The following is a 13,651-nucleotide window of genomic DNA, read 5'->3' as shown; positions in this document are numbered from 1 at the left end:
GAATAGATGTTAATAAAGGAAAAAATAAGATTTTCAAAATCAGAAGAATTTTTCAAATGCTCAGAGATTGTTCTAATAAGCATAGCTTATTGAAGATACAGAGAACAGACTGATGGTGGCCAGAGGTGGTGGTCAAAACGGGTGAAGGGGGTCAAAGGGTACAAACTTCCAGTGACGAAATAAGTCAGTCCTGGGGATGTCACGTACAGCATGGTGGTTATAGTTAATAATGCAGTATTGTATATTTGAAAGTTGCTAAAAGAGGAGATCTTAAAAATTCTCGGGCTTCCCTGGTGGCGCAGTGGTTGAGAGTCTGCCTGCCAATGCAGGGGACGCGGGTTCGTGCCCTGGTCCGGGAGGGTCCCGTGTGCCGCGGAACGGCTGGGCCCGTGAGCTATGGCCACTGAGCCTGCACGTCTGGAGCCTGTGCTCCGCAATGGGAGAGGCCACGACAGTGAGGGGCCCGCGTACCGCAAAAAAAAAAAAAAAAAAAAAAAAAAATTCGCATCACACACACACACAAATTCGTAACTATGTACGGTGACAGATGTTAACTAGACTTATTGTGGTGACCATTTCACAATATATACAAATATCAAACCATTATGTCGTACACCTGAAACTAATATAATATTATGTATCAATTATACCTCATTTTTTTTAAAAAAGTAGCTTATTTAATGCTCAGACAGCAGAATGCATATGTGTCACATTTCTAGTGCAAAGCTAGAAATAATTTATGATAATCATGAGATATTTTATTATATACATAGAATTTTTACCTAGAATCACACTTGATCAATTTAAATAATTCATCAGTCTTAGTAATTATCAGACTCTAAGTGAAACATAAAATAGGAAGATAGACTTATATTTTTAGCATCTTTAATTTGGATACTTGAGTGACCGTGAACTGCTGCTCCCTGAAATGTAACTGCTTGGTACTCCAATTCAAAAGTAAAGTCTGTTGTGTCTTAGAACAAAAGTTATGCACTAGTCGTCATGAAAAACATTTTCTCACAGCCAAGGTTTACTCTATAACGTTCAGCTTTACTACTGCGCCGGAACATTATGGCAAATAGGAGTCAGAACTGTGGTTGAAGAGTCATTCCTTTCATTGCCTTGTCAAGTAGCAGCAGCAGCATGTTTCAGAGGGCTCCACGCCACTTTGAGTCTAAACCTTTTGAATTCTAAGTCCCATCCTGCAGTGAATAGCACCTTCACAAGAAGCTTTTGAAAAATCCCCTGGGACAGAAAGAAAAACAAGATAGAGAGGACGAAGCCAAAGGCACACTGACTGCTCTCCCGTGGGTTCCGCGTTACTAGTTCCCTCCAGAGAACTGGGTCTGGAGCGGCCATATCATGTTCATTGTTCCTGAGACTGTAAATTAGCCTGGAGAGCTACAGTTGTGAATAATGAAAATGTTAATAAACAGGGCTTTTTCCTCCAAGGAGTTCCATTAACAAGATTTCTTCACTTTTGGGGTGGCTTCCAAACTTTCTAGAGTCTTTCTCCTTGAGTGGGAGCCCTCTTTGAATAACCTACCCAGACTGAAGAAGTTCTCCTTCTTTTTATTTTCTCCAAACGTGAAGTGAAACCTAATTTCCTTATTCCGTAGAGTCCTATCATTCAGGCAAATGTATATATTTGATGGTAGTAGTAGTCATCACAGTAATGCTATCTAGAATAAAAACTAGCTAATCCTTTGTCTGGGCTTCTTATGTGCCAGATTCGATGCTGAATGCTTTTCCCGTATCATCTCATTCCAGCCTCTCTACAATCATGCAGTGATTGATTGTAATTGTGGATCAATTTAGGAGGTATTCTCCCGCGGAGGCAGACACAGAGACATAAAGAGCAGCCTAGACTCACTCCAGCTCAGAAGTCTGTGCCTTTAATCAGTGTGCTGTAAGGCCCCTGTTATTGCTAAATAAATGTGACATTTAGGCTGGGGACACTGTAAGTGAGTGACATATCAATGTTTGGTCAGTCAATCAATGAATCAATCGAAGGTAAAATTAGGGGCTTCCCTGGTGGTGCAGTGGTTGAGAGTCCGCCTGCCGATGCAGGGGACACGGGTTCGTACCCCGGTCCGGGAAGATCCCACGTGCCGCGGAGCGGCTGGGCCCGTGAGCCATGGCTGCTGAGCCTGGGCGTCAGGAGCCTGTGCTCCGCAACGGGAGAGGCCACAACAGTGAGAGGCCCATGTACCACACACACAAAAAAAGGTAAAATTAATATGCATGAAAGAAGACAGATTTAAAGTTTACAGAAGTCACTAAAAAGGAGTAGAAATACACACTAATATTATATACTAAAATGACTTGTGAATCATCATATTTAGAATGTTAAATGTAAACACAATTAAGTAGCTTAAATATTTATGATATAAAATCGTGCCCATTTAGTTGTAATATAAAGTTATTGACAGGGTTTTAACTCACTGTGCAGAATCCCCTCTAAATTTACCAGTTAATGTTTTCTAGAATTTAAAAAATGTGCGGTGAGATTTTTAAGATAAATACATGAATGAAACAGGCATGAAGATGCAGCTGGATGATTTCTTCCTTTGCACATCAGAAGCTCGGTTTTCTGGCAGGTTTCTTCCCGTGACCCATGATTTTCACCATCTCTCAGCTTCCCAGGTTGCAGTGCCTACCTGGGTTGTAATAATGCAAACCTTTGATAGCGAGCTATGTAAGTTAAGCATAAAATTCTTCCTTTCCAGTAGATTATGTGTTTTCTGTCTCCACCTCTTCTCTGTTGCAGTTTATTATGCTGACATACGTTTTCATGCTGGCCTGGCTGGGAGTCACGGCTTTCACCTCGCTGCCAGTTTACATGTACTTCAACCTGTGGACCATCTGCCGAAACACCACCTTAGTGGAGGGTGCGAATCTCTGCCTGGACCTTCGTCAGTTTGGTAGGTGAATCTCTGGCTGTAAAACAGCACCTCATATGGTTTCTCCCAGATAACTGCCTCTAAAATAGTGTAAATCACTTTGGAACCATCATTGCTTCTTCTACCAAAGAGATAGATGTATCACAGTCTTCACGTTTAAGTCATTCTTTTAAAACTGAAATAAGTAGGAATTTCAGAGTGATTGGAAGTTGATCTCACAACATGAACCTGCAAACATGTATATGTGAACAGGCTGTCAGGTTGTGTTTCCTGGTGTTGGCAAGTTATAATTTTGATTTTTCCTGTCCTGATTCCTGTGAACTTTTCCCACTCAGTGTGATGTTTGCATAGTATTTTCATTCTCTCATGATAAACTATACAATTTGTGAAGTCTGCTATGAAGATCATCTAAGAAATATGTACTTCATTGTCTTCTGAAATAGGGCAAAAAAAACCCAAAACACCTTAGCATTTCATAAGAAACAATCAAAAAATGTTAAATAAATCAGTAGTCCTCTTTGGTTATTTTTATTTAGGGCTAAATCCTCACATAATAATAATACTTTCTTATGTATATAGGGGCTTACAATGTGTAGACCCTATTCTGAATGGTTTGTATATGTTGACATGTTTTAATTCTTACAATAATTAAATATGGCAGATACTGTTACCCTCTTTATAAGTGACAAAATTGAGGAACCAGGAGATTAAATTACCTGCCCAAGGTGATACAGCTAGTAAGTGAGAGAGCCAGGATTCACCCCCAACTAGCTTCAGTCTGTTCTTAGCTAGAAGTTAGCTGCCTCTCCTGTCAAAACAAGAACTGAACTATGAACGTGTAGAGTCTGATCTCACCTAACCTATGTGGAATTCTAGCCCATCATTTGTGAAAACATGGGGGCTGCAGAATTTATAAAAGATGAGCAAATTCACAGGCTCAAAGGGACTTTTTTTCACAACACAGCTCTTAAAATCTCAAGAACTTCTAAATGTTTTTCTCTAATGGGGGTTTCCTCATACTTCAGGCAAGCAGGAAACATTTCAGTAGATGGTATGTGCAAGCCTGTGGCTCTAAGGTTATACTGTAGACAGATTGTAGGGTACGGATAGAGCTAGTCTATCACCAGCTAGCCGTGTGTTCCAAAAGTGTGGCCTGCCCACCCTCTTGTCAGAAGGAGTCCCCAGCCCCCATTGTCTGGCCCAAATGAAAAGCAGGATGATCTGCTCTGTGCATGAGGTTCTTAGCAAGAAGATGATGGAGGGAATGTGGACAGCTCTTCCGCTGGGGAGGTTTTAACTTTGGAATCATGTCCCACGTAAACAAGGAAAAGGAAACGTCGGCACCAGCTGCTGGATGCAGGTCACTGGAAAATAGCTGCTTGGAAAACCACGGCCCTGACTTCAGTAACCACCACCCCACATACTACAATGTCTTCCTTTAATTCTGCTGATCTGAAAAATTGAGATTGGAAAAGATGTGACTAGTGTCACAGAGAGGGTTGCCAGGTAGATTACAGGACTCCCAGTTAAGTTTGAGGTTCAGATAAACAAGCAATATTTTTTTTAGTCCAGTATGTCTCAGATATTGTGTGGGACATAATTCCAGTAAGTGTAAAACATGACTATGATTAAAGCTGCTCTTTGAACCTTAGCACTGTTTACAACATAGTTACCAGGATTTATGTGAGTTTAGCTTTTCTTTGTGACATGGAAGGGAAGGCACTTTTCAGATGTCATGCAACCTTTCACATCAGCCTTGAAGGCTTTCTGTTTGCTCTTAACACAGAATCTACTGCCTGGATAGCATTTATTTACCCTCCAGATAATAGGTCCTTAACAGGAATCCTGAATGTTCATATACAATCAAGTTATAAACAAGGGGCATCAGAATAGAAAAGAACGTTCACTCCCCAAAATGTGGATTATGATGGGTACAGACAGAGACAACAGAATGTCCTGATAGATTGGATGTGGGGATGAGAGAAAAAGAAGATTCAAGAAAGAATTCATTTTTTGATTGAGCAACTGGGAAGATGGATTAGCTATGAAATGAGATGGGAAAGCCAACCTGAAGAGCTTGCTCAGGAGTGGGGCAGGTGAGGGAGAAGATCAGAAGTTCAGTTTTGACAAGGTTAATTTTTAGATGCTTATTAGAAATCTCAACAGAGTTGTCAAGTAGGAAATTGGATATATGGGTGTCAATTTCAGGAGAGTAGTATGGGCCTGGCTATATGGATTTAGGAGTCTTGATAATGTTAAAAGTCAAGAGCTCTGAGACAGGGCTTCCCCGGTGGCTCAGTGGTTGGGAGTCCGCCTGCCGATGCAGGGGACACGGGTTCGTGCCCCAGTCCGGGAAGATCCCACATGCCGCGGAGCGGCTGGGCCCGTGAGCCATGGCCGCTGAGCCTGCGCGTCCGGAGCCTGTGCTCCGCAGCGGGAGAGGCCACAGCAGTGAGAGGCCCACGTACCGCAAAAAAAAAAAACAAAAAAAAAGCTTTGAGACAGGATGAGATCAGCAAAGCAGCAAAGGAGACAGATGACTGAGGACTGAACACTGGGAAGCACCAGTGAAAGGGGTCCTAGCAGAGAGGAGGAACCAGACAGAGATGTTGAGAGGGAGAAGCCGATGAGAGCAGAAAGGCAAAAACAAGAGACTGTAGATTTTGGAACCCAAATGAAGAGACCATGAAGGACTCAGAAGTCATCAACTGCCTCCAATTCTGCTGACTGGCCAGTAGAAGGAGAACTGAGGATTCATCTTCCACTTTAACAATGTGGAGCATATGGGTGAGCTCTGTAAGAAGAAAGTCCATGGAGGATTGGGGTGAATTTGACTAGAAAGGGTTTATGTGGAAATGGAAAGACAGAAATTGCAGACTGAGCAAAGGCAACACTTCCTGGACGTTTCGCTGTGAATGTGAATAAAGAAATGGGTGAGGAAATGTATGCACAGCTGAGGGATTCCACATGAATGAATGAAATCTGTAATACATCAACATGGAGAAAGATGGCCTTTCCTGGGAAGCTTTCTCGCTAATGGTGGTTCATTAGTCACCTCTTCTGGAGGTTCTTTTTTACCTCCTCTTAGAGCTGTCTTGGCAAAAAGGGAAGGTCGCAGAGAAGGATCTCTGCATTCGATGTACTGCAAGTAGATTTTTTTTAACCAAAATAATTGCCCAAACTCTTGGCAAAGCAGGATGGTAGCAGCTCCACAGAGATGGACAGTTGATGGTGTGCCTCAAAGCTAAGAAGTGTGTGTATATACGTACATATTAAAACTCAATAATATGTGCATATATTATTATGCAGCAATTGCTGAATGCTTAGGTATTAGTTTGCCCAGAACTTGTGAATTTTTCTGCTCATGTGTATATGTGTTTAACACTTCATTAGTTCTCAAAACAAAATCAAAGACCCGTTTTAGGATGAACTTGACCACTTCTCTAACATGAGGACTGTGGCAGTGTATCCTCTATGTGCTTGTTAAAAATGCAGTACTCCTGGCAGACAGTCACAGATTCTGATTTAACAGTCCTGTGGTGGAGTCCAGAGATTCATATCTGTGATAGTTCCCCAGGAGATTCTGATGCAGCCGGTCCATAAACCAACTGGAGCAAGGGTAAATAGGAGTGAAATTGCAGCTTTTTATTTCCCCTTACTAATAGCACTGTTTTCAGAATTAGCGGAGAAAAACTGCTCCTTTGGGCAATACACTTTTATAGACTAACAGAGGCTTTGTGCCAGCAGAACACTTTGAGATCCTGACTTCATTGTAGTCTGCGGCATAGTTATCAAAATAATTCTGATGCCTACACCATGACATTAATGGACCAAACCATTCCATTGAATTCAGATTGAAAATGTTTTTAATTGCTTGAGGCCTAAATAGTCTTGATCTTTCATTCAGTTTTTTCATAATTATTGTCAAGCAATGAAAGCTGAAGAACAATTTTTGTTACAATATAACATAAAATGAAACTTGCTTAGATTTTATCAGCTCAAGTTTCTTTTTCGCTCTCTGGGATCTTGAAGACATTTATAATGTTAAACTGTAATTTTCTCCATGTTGCAGGGATTGTGACAATTGGAGAGGAAAAGAAAATTTGCACTGTCTCTGAGAATTTCCTGAGGATGTGTGAATCCACTGAGGTGAGTGTTTTTACAGCCTTTAATTTTGTCAGAATTTGAGCTTCATTTCGTTATTTGAGGAATATATGATTAAATTGACTTTGGGTTTCCCCCTTTTTCTTTCAGAGGCAAGGTCACGTACAGTGATGTTGTGTAGGGGGACTAGAAAATAAATATGAGATACTCTGCATATTTTGATAAAAATTATAATCTCTTTTCTAGAAACTGTCATTTTAATGAAAGTTGAAAAATCATAAAGTTATATTTTAAAGGATATAACATAGCTTTCCGTGGTTATACTGTTAGTGGAAACCATCATTATTAATCATGATTTCATCTTTAAATTGAAATTATATTAAAATCGTACAGTTGCAAAGATTTAAATAACTTGCAGGAGAAAAGATACTGTAATAACGTTTTTGGTTAAGTGATTTGTCACGGGTGCACTTCTGTTAAAGGTGAACAGAGTTCTTATTCGTAAGGCAGCAGGCATCCTTGTCTCTCTTCTGTTGTAACCCTGATGTTCATTCTGTTCCTCTGTGGTTTCCTTTGCAGCTGAACATGACCTTCCACTTGTTCATCGTGGCCCTTGCTGGAGCTGGGGCTGCAGTCATCGCTATGGTAAGACCTCAAGCTCTGAGGCTTGGTGTTGCCCTTTGCCTGTAGAGACAATAATTTACCTCTGATGTCTGAAGTCTGTACAAATCATATGTATTTTAATATAAGTAAAAAAAAAAGGTGGAGGAGAATGGGCAAATAAATAAGTGAAAAACAAGTCTTAACCTAAAGAAAGACTATCATTACAATAGAGCTAATATTTGGTAATCAGTTGAAGAATTCAGACACTCATAATATTGGTAACACTAACCAAAATAAGTAGCATTTTAGATATGAGATTACTATTAACATAAAATATCATTTCTTTAGCATATAAGTATGTATCAGTGGGATAGTCAAGTAATTCAATCAATTCCTTGACTTACATTATCCTTTTTTCCTCCTTAAATCAGAACGTACAAAAGCCACACTGAGTCACTTAGGAAAAAAGGATTAATTTATTTCTCTCCACATAAACCTCGGTAGTCTCATGTCGTGTCTTCTGTAACTAACTTTCTTCAGAAATATTAAGAACAAGTCCTGAAAGTCAGGCTTTTACTGAGTTTTGAGGACCTACAATGTGCCAGACACTGTCCCTTCTTTGTGACTCACCGTGAATTCCGGTGTGTTCAAGGGAATGCCAAATGGCAACAATGAACAAGTCCTCTGCACATCAGTCAGAGCTTTTGCAGCCCAGGTCCTCAGTCCTCGTGTCCTAGAATATAAGTAGCATAGAACTCTAGAAGTTGCCCAGTAAACTCACCCACGGTATAGCCAGTTCAATACGCAAAAATGATGAGTTAATTCTGATTCATTTTCTTCTTGGTATACATCTCTTTCCAGTATCATTGTGTCAAAATTGTTTTGTTAATTTCTTTCTGCTGTCCATTGACTGCCTTATCATACTACAGTAGTCACCATTTAGAATTGACCTTGCATTCTTTATGTCCATCCCTACTTTTCTAGAACCAGCCTACCTCCTGTTTTGACTAACCAAAACTTTAACTTTCTTCAAAAATAGAACTACCATATGCCCGCGAAACTCTACTTCTGGGTATATATCCAGAAAAAAAAAACACTAGTTCAAAAAGATACATACACCCCAGTGTTCATAGAAGCATTATTTACAATTGCCAAGACATGGAAGAAACCTAAGGGTCCATCAACAGATGAGTGGTTAAAGAAGATGTGGTACATATATATACAATGGAATACTACTCAGCCATGAAAAAGAAGGAAACCTTGCCGTTTGCAACAACATGGATGGACCTGAAGGGCATTATGCTAAGTGAAATAAATCAGTCAGAGAAAGACAACCACTGTATGATATCACTTATATGTGGAATCTAAAAAGTACAACAAACTAGTGAATATAGCAAAAAAGAAACAGACTCACAGATATAGAAAACAAACTAGCAGTTACCAGTGGGGAGAGGGAAGGGAGGAGGGGAAACATAGGGGTAGGGGATTAAGAGGTACAAACTATTATGTCTAAAATAAGCTACAAGGATATATTGTACAACACAGGGAATGTAGCCACTATTTTATAATAACTATAAATGGAGTAGAACCTTTAACAATTGTCAATCACTATACTGTACACCTGTAACTTATATAATATAGAATATCAACTATACTTCCATAAAAATATTTTAGTGCTCTATTTTACTAAATTATGGATAAAAATGCCTACCGTTTAAAACTCAGAGAAAGTATATACCTGACAACTTAGTTTCTTTTTCCTATTCGTCCATCAAAATTCACCATTTCGAAAACTACTTTTTCTCTCTCATAGACTACGAGGGAGGGAAAGAAAGAAAAACAAATAAGTAACCTCATTGGTCAGTCTATTCAGGTAAAATCAGGAGCTTCATTCCTTGAGTAAGTTTATTACTCAGGAAAAATCAGGAGCTTCCTTTTTGAACAGGGCACTATTCTAGCTATTATGAACGTGTATAAATATTCATGATTCATAGAACACAGTGCTTGCTTTCTTGTAGTTGGCAACATAAAATTCATTGTGCAAAATTCATTGTATGGAAAATTAACTTGTTAATTAAATCCACAGGTTTATTTGGGGGTTTCCACGAGCCCTCTTTCCGTTGCACTGCGGGCAATATATCATCTCATTAATTCAAGTTCACTGGACTCCACTGTATGTGAGACTGTTTCCCATAGTGGATTAGAAAACATAAATACATAAACCTGACATGTATAGTCTGGGTTTGAGTAAATGAGGACAAGAGGACAGGAAACATCACATAAAGATTAAAAATATTGAATTAAGACCCTTGGGTACTTCGGAGTTGAAAGAGAAGAAAGATACTGAAAAAAGGGAGCTGAGAAGACAGTGTCATAGTTGGAGGATTGAGGAAGGAATATACTGTATTTCTATTCTTTGTGTTACAACAGAAATCTTCATTCCATGTTGTTAATGAACATATTCTATGTAAGTATATAATTTGAATATTTCTTTCCTGATAGCAAGGTGTAATGAAGACACAGAACAGACTTGCAGTATAAATTATCTTTGTCTTTGATTAGGTCCACTACCTTATGGTTCTGTCTGCCAACTGGGCTTATGTGAAAGATGCCTGCCGGATGCAGAAGTATGAGGACATCAAGTCGAAGGAGGAACAGGAGCTTCATGATATCCACTCTACTCGCTCCAAAGAGCGGCTCAATGCATACACATAAACAGCGCCTTCCCGTCCTTTCCACCATTCAAATGCTTTGGTGATCATCTAAGGGCCATCCAAACATCCAACCTTTTGAAAAAGAAAATGAAAGTGCTTCTCATCAATGATATGGAGGGTGACTTATGAATCACCTGAATACAGTTCTTTGTTGTTTAGCACTTAATTTCCTAATTCGTTAAATTGGTGTAATCAGAGCTCTCCTACAAGCTCCTATCCAGCCTTTTTTTTCTTTTTTAAATTTCTCAAACTCACTTAATAATTCTGTAAGATCAAAGAGACTAACATTGTCAAATGCAGAGATTTCTTTGATTTTTAACCACTTCCATCTGTTATACATTATACCTTTTGCATTATTTCTTATGTTTTGAAAAGAAAAATAGCTTTTTATACTTTTTAGTTTTGATTTCGGTAACTAGTTTAACTACAGGTAACCTTCAAAGGGACCATTGTACATTATGAACAATAGACAGAGATGATATCATGATGACCCGAAACATGAAAATCTTGTCTGAAGATCAGTGGCCACATTGCTATAGGCCCTGGTTAATGTTTTCATCAATCTAAGGTGCAATTTCTAAATTTGTAAGAGTAGGTTTAAAAAAAGAAGTGCTTCTTATCTTTGTTAACATTGTATTTTTTCTTGATGTACTTAAAAGGCATTACTCTCTGATTACTCATGTTTCTGTTGTGAGCATGTAGAAACAATGATGCTTATGCATGGCTACTTACCTTTTTAAGATTGTGACACCAGGCTTACCTTTTAAAGTTTAGTATAGAGACTATTTTAACGGAAATAACTACTGTGGACTATTGGCAAATGATCTCTTTGTGATTTAAGCAGTGGCTGGATTGGAACTTTTAATATGTTAATGTGGGACATTAATTACCTTTATGAAGGTGGTGTATTAAAAATAAGCACACTAACCCCTCTGAAGTTGTTTTACCTACTTTAAAAAATTTTAATGGATTGCACCTCTGTAAACTATCCCTCAAATTGTGTATGATATATTTGAAAAGGTTTCCATTAATATAATAGCTTTGCCTGCAGCCTTCCAATCTATGTTGGTTTACCTGTAGTGTTTTTTAAAGTGTGGTCAGAGGCCACTATACAATGTATCCTTTTGAAGTGTAGTGATATATTTGTGTTTTTATTTCCAGTAAGTCATTTTAACCAAATGTTCATTCGTATTCATTTATAAGACGTACCTATATCAAAAGAATAAAAAAAAAAAGCAATCAGTATTATTGGACCAAATCTGGTGTTTGTTTTAACCTTAACTCTTCTTTCGGTTATTTCTAATGCTACAAGAATGCTGTAAAGTGTCTTTTAAAATGATATAGCCTGACGAGACTTTTCTGTCAGTGTAAAAACTAGGTAGTATTGTGCACTGATTTGACCATTGTGAAATCTTTTCTCAGTGTAAGTGCATTTCTAATAAAATTTATTGAGTGAAACAATCTTTGTACAACGACTAGTCATGCATCATCCATAATTTTACAAGTTCTTCTAGTAGATAGGGGGGTATTACTAGGTTATCTGTGGCATGATTATGCATTCTGTAGTATTATTTAATTAATTTGGGGTTTTGCTTCTTTTTTTTACACTTAGATTATCTTACTGGTTCAACATTTTTCTGATACATGCAGTATTACAGATATTCAGCAAAAGTATTAATGGGCTTCTTTAAATTCTATATTGTAGTGTTTCGGTTCTGTGTCTTAATAGTTTGTGATGATTTTTAAAACTGTCTTTTAAACTTATGTAATGATGTTGATGTTTTTGGCTTTTTTTTTTTTCTGGTATTAGAGTTTGTATTTTCACAAAGAGTGCTTTGTAGCAGGCGTTACAATTAATCTGTTTTGTACATAAATGTGCCAACAGCTTGATGGTGGCGTTTTTGAAATGTAGAACAAAGTGCTTGCAAAATGTAATAAATACACTTGTGTACTTTGTGTACTTATTATTAGTTTCTGCAGTGTTTCTTTTTTGTTTTTTTCTTTCTTGTTTTGCTTATTCCTCTTTCTTATGTGTGTGCATTCTTTCCAATGCAATAGACGCTATTTCTTTCGGATGCTTATTGCCTCGGTTCAGCTGACCTGATACTTCAAAATGCAATGAAAATTCTATGCATGAACCATACCATGGGGATGCTGAGTGGGGAGAGGGTGGAATGGAGACTGTGGAGGTCATTTCATTTAGCAAGTGATAACGATTCCCAGTTTATGCTATTTCCTTGCCTAATGTTTATTGTTTTGTGTTTTCTTTAGTGCTTCATAAACTAACAGAGAAACTAAAAAGACTAATGCAATTCAGAAAGAAAAATCATTCTTGGTTGGCTTCAAAATTTCAAGGTGAGAGCAATGGAATGAAAAAAAATTTGTTTTCCAGAGTTTTTGTTTGTTTTGGATGTAATTCCTTCTGGCCGAACCAGAAGTAATGGCAATTTTAAAATAATAAAATAATTATCTAAAAAAACTTAATTTTTATAAGGCCTAAGGAATTATATTAGTCTTCAATTATTTTTGTATTATTATAAATGGTGACTTGGAAATTTCGTAGACTTAGATTACTGATATCTACAATAATTATAAGTAGATCTGAGTAAAATGTCTTATGTTTTAAAAAGTCACTTTGAAGACAACACAAAAATTACCCCTAGCCAAATCTTATGAAATGATAATTCTTATTCCTTCCAGTGTTTATGAAATTCTTAGCACAGCAACAAGATAGTAAAGAACTATATGTTAAAGAATATCAACATAAACAAAAACTTCAGAATATGTGCTTTTCAAAAACTGATCATCATAAGATAATTATAATCTTTGACAACTTAGAAGTCCATTTCTCTTTGTAAAAATACACATTTATCTTTAAAGTGAGTAATTTCCTTTTGGGAACTCTTTTTCCTGTAGGTTTATTGGGATATAATTGACATATAATCCTTTTGAGAATTGTAAAGCTAATGTTGAAGCTAAGGAAATTACTCATTTTGAGAATAAATGTGTCTTGGCCAGCTGCAACTTGGGGTTAGTCAGTTTACTTCTTCATGTTAAAACTTAGGTATTAACAGATTCTGATTTAGTCACTCAAAGATCAAGTAAACTTGACTTTTTGTTTTATTTGTTTTATTTTTGCCTTTTAGACAAAACAGAAACAATCATTTTAAAGTATATTTCATTTAAGTTACCTGATAGCTGAGATATGCTGAACATGATAAAATTTGAATTAAACTATCATACCTTGAAGAAACATTCTACTGCATTTTCTGCAAGGTTTTTAGATGACAGATCATATGAATTCAGTGGAGGAAGGTCTGTATAAAA

The 13,651-nt window shown here is 37.6% G+C and overlaps 1 protein-coding gene across 1 annotated transcript in view; it reads left to right on the top strand.

Moving 5' to 3' along the window:
* GPM6A (glycoprotein M6A) overlaps positions 1-12,288 on the top strand; it is a 253,485-nt gene extending 241,197 nt beyond the window's left edge. Inside the window, exons 4-7 of the mRNA XM_082608411.1 lie at positions 2,771-2,924; positions 6,976-7,052; positions 7,587-7,652; positions 10,173-12,288. Of these exons, the coding sequence (XP_082464537.1) occupies positions 2,771-2,924; positions 6,976-7,052; positions 7,587-7,652; positions 10,173-10,325 (450 nt within the window). The 3' untranslated portion in view covers positions 10,326-12,288. The remainder of the gene's footprint in view (positions 1-2,770; positions 2,925-6,975; positions 7,053-7,586; positions 7,653-10,172) is intronic.
* The last annotated feature ends 1,363 nt before the right edge of the window (positions 12,289-13,651 follow it).

This window comes from Mesoplodon mirus (genome assembly GCF_964341445.2).
Source record: "Mesoplodon mirus genome assembly, chromosome: 20".
In the NCBI taxonomy this organism is placed as follows: Eukaryota; Metazoa; Chordata; class Mammalia; order Artiodactyla; family Ziphiidae; genus Mesoplodon; species Mesoplodon mirus.
Note: the sequence above shows the minus strand (reverse complement) of the source record. Positions and strands in the feature narration are given on the sequence as shown.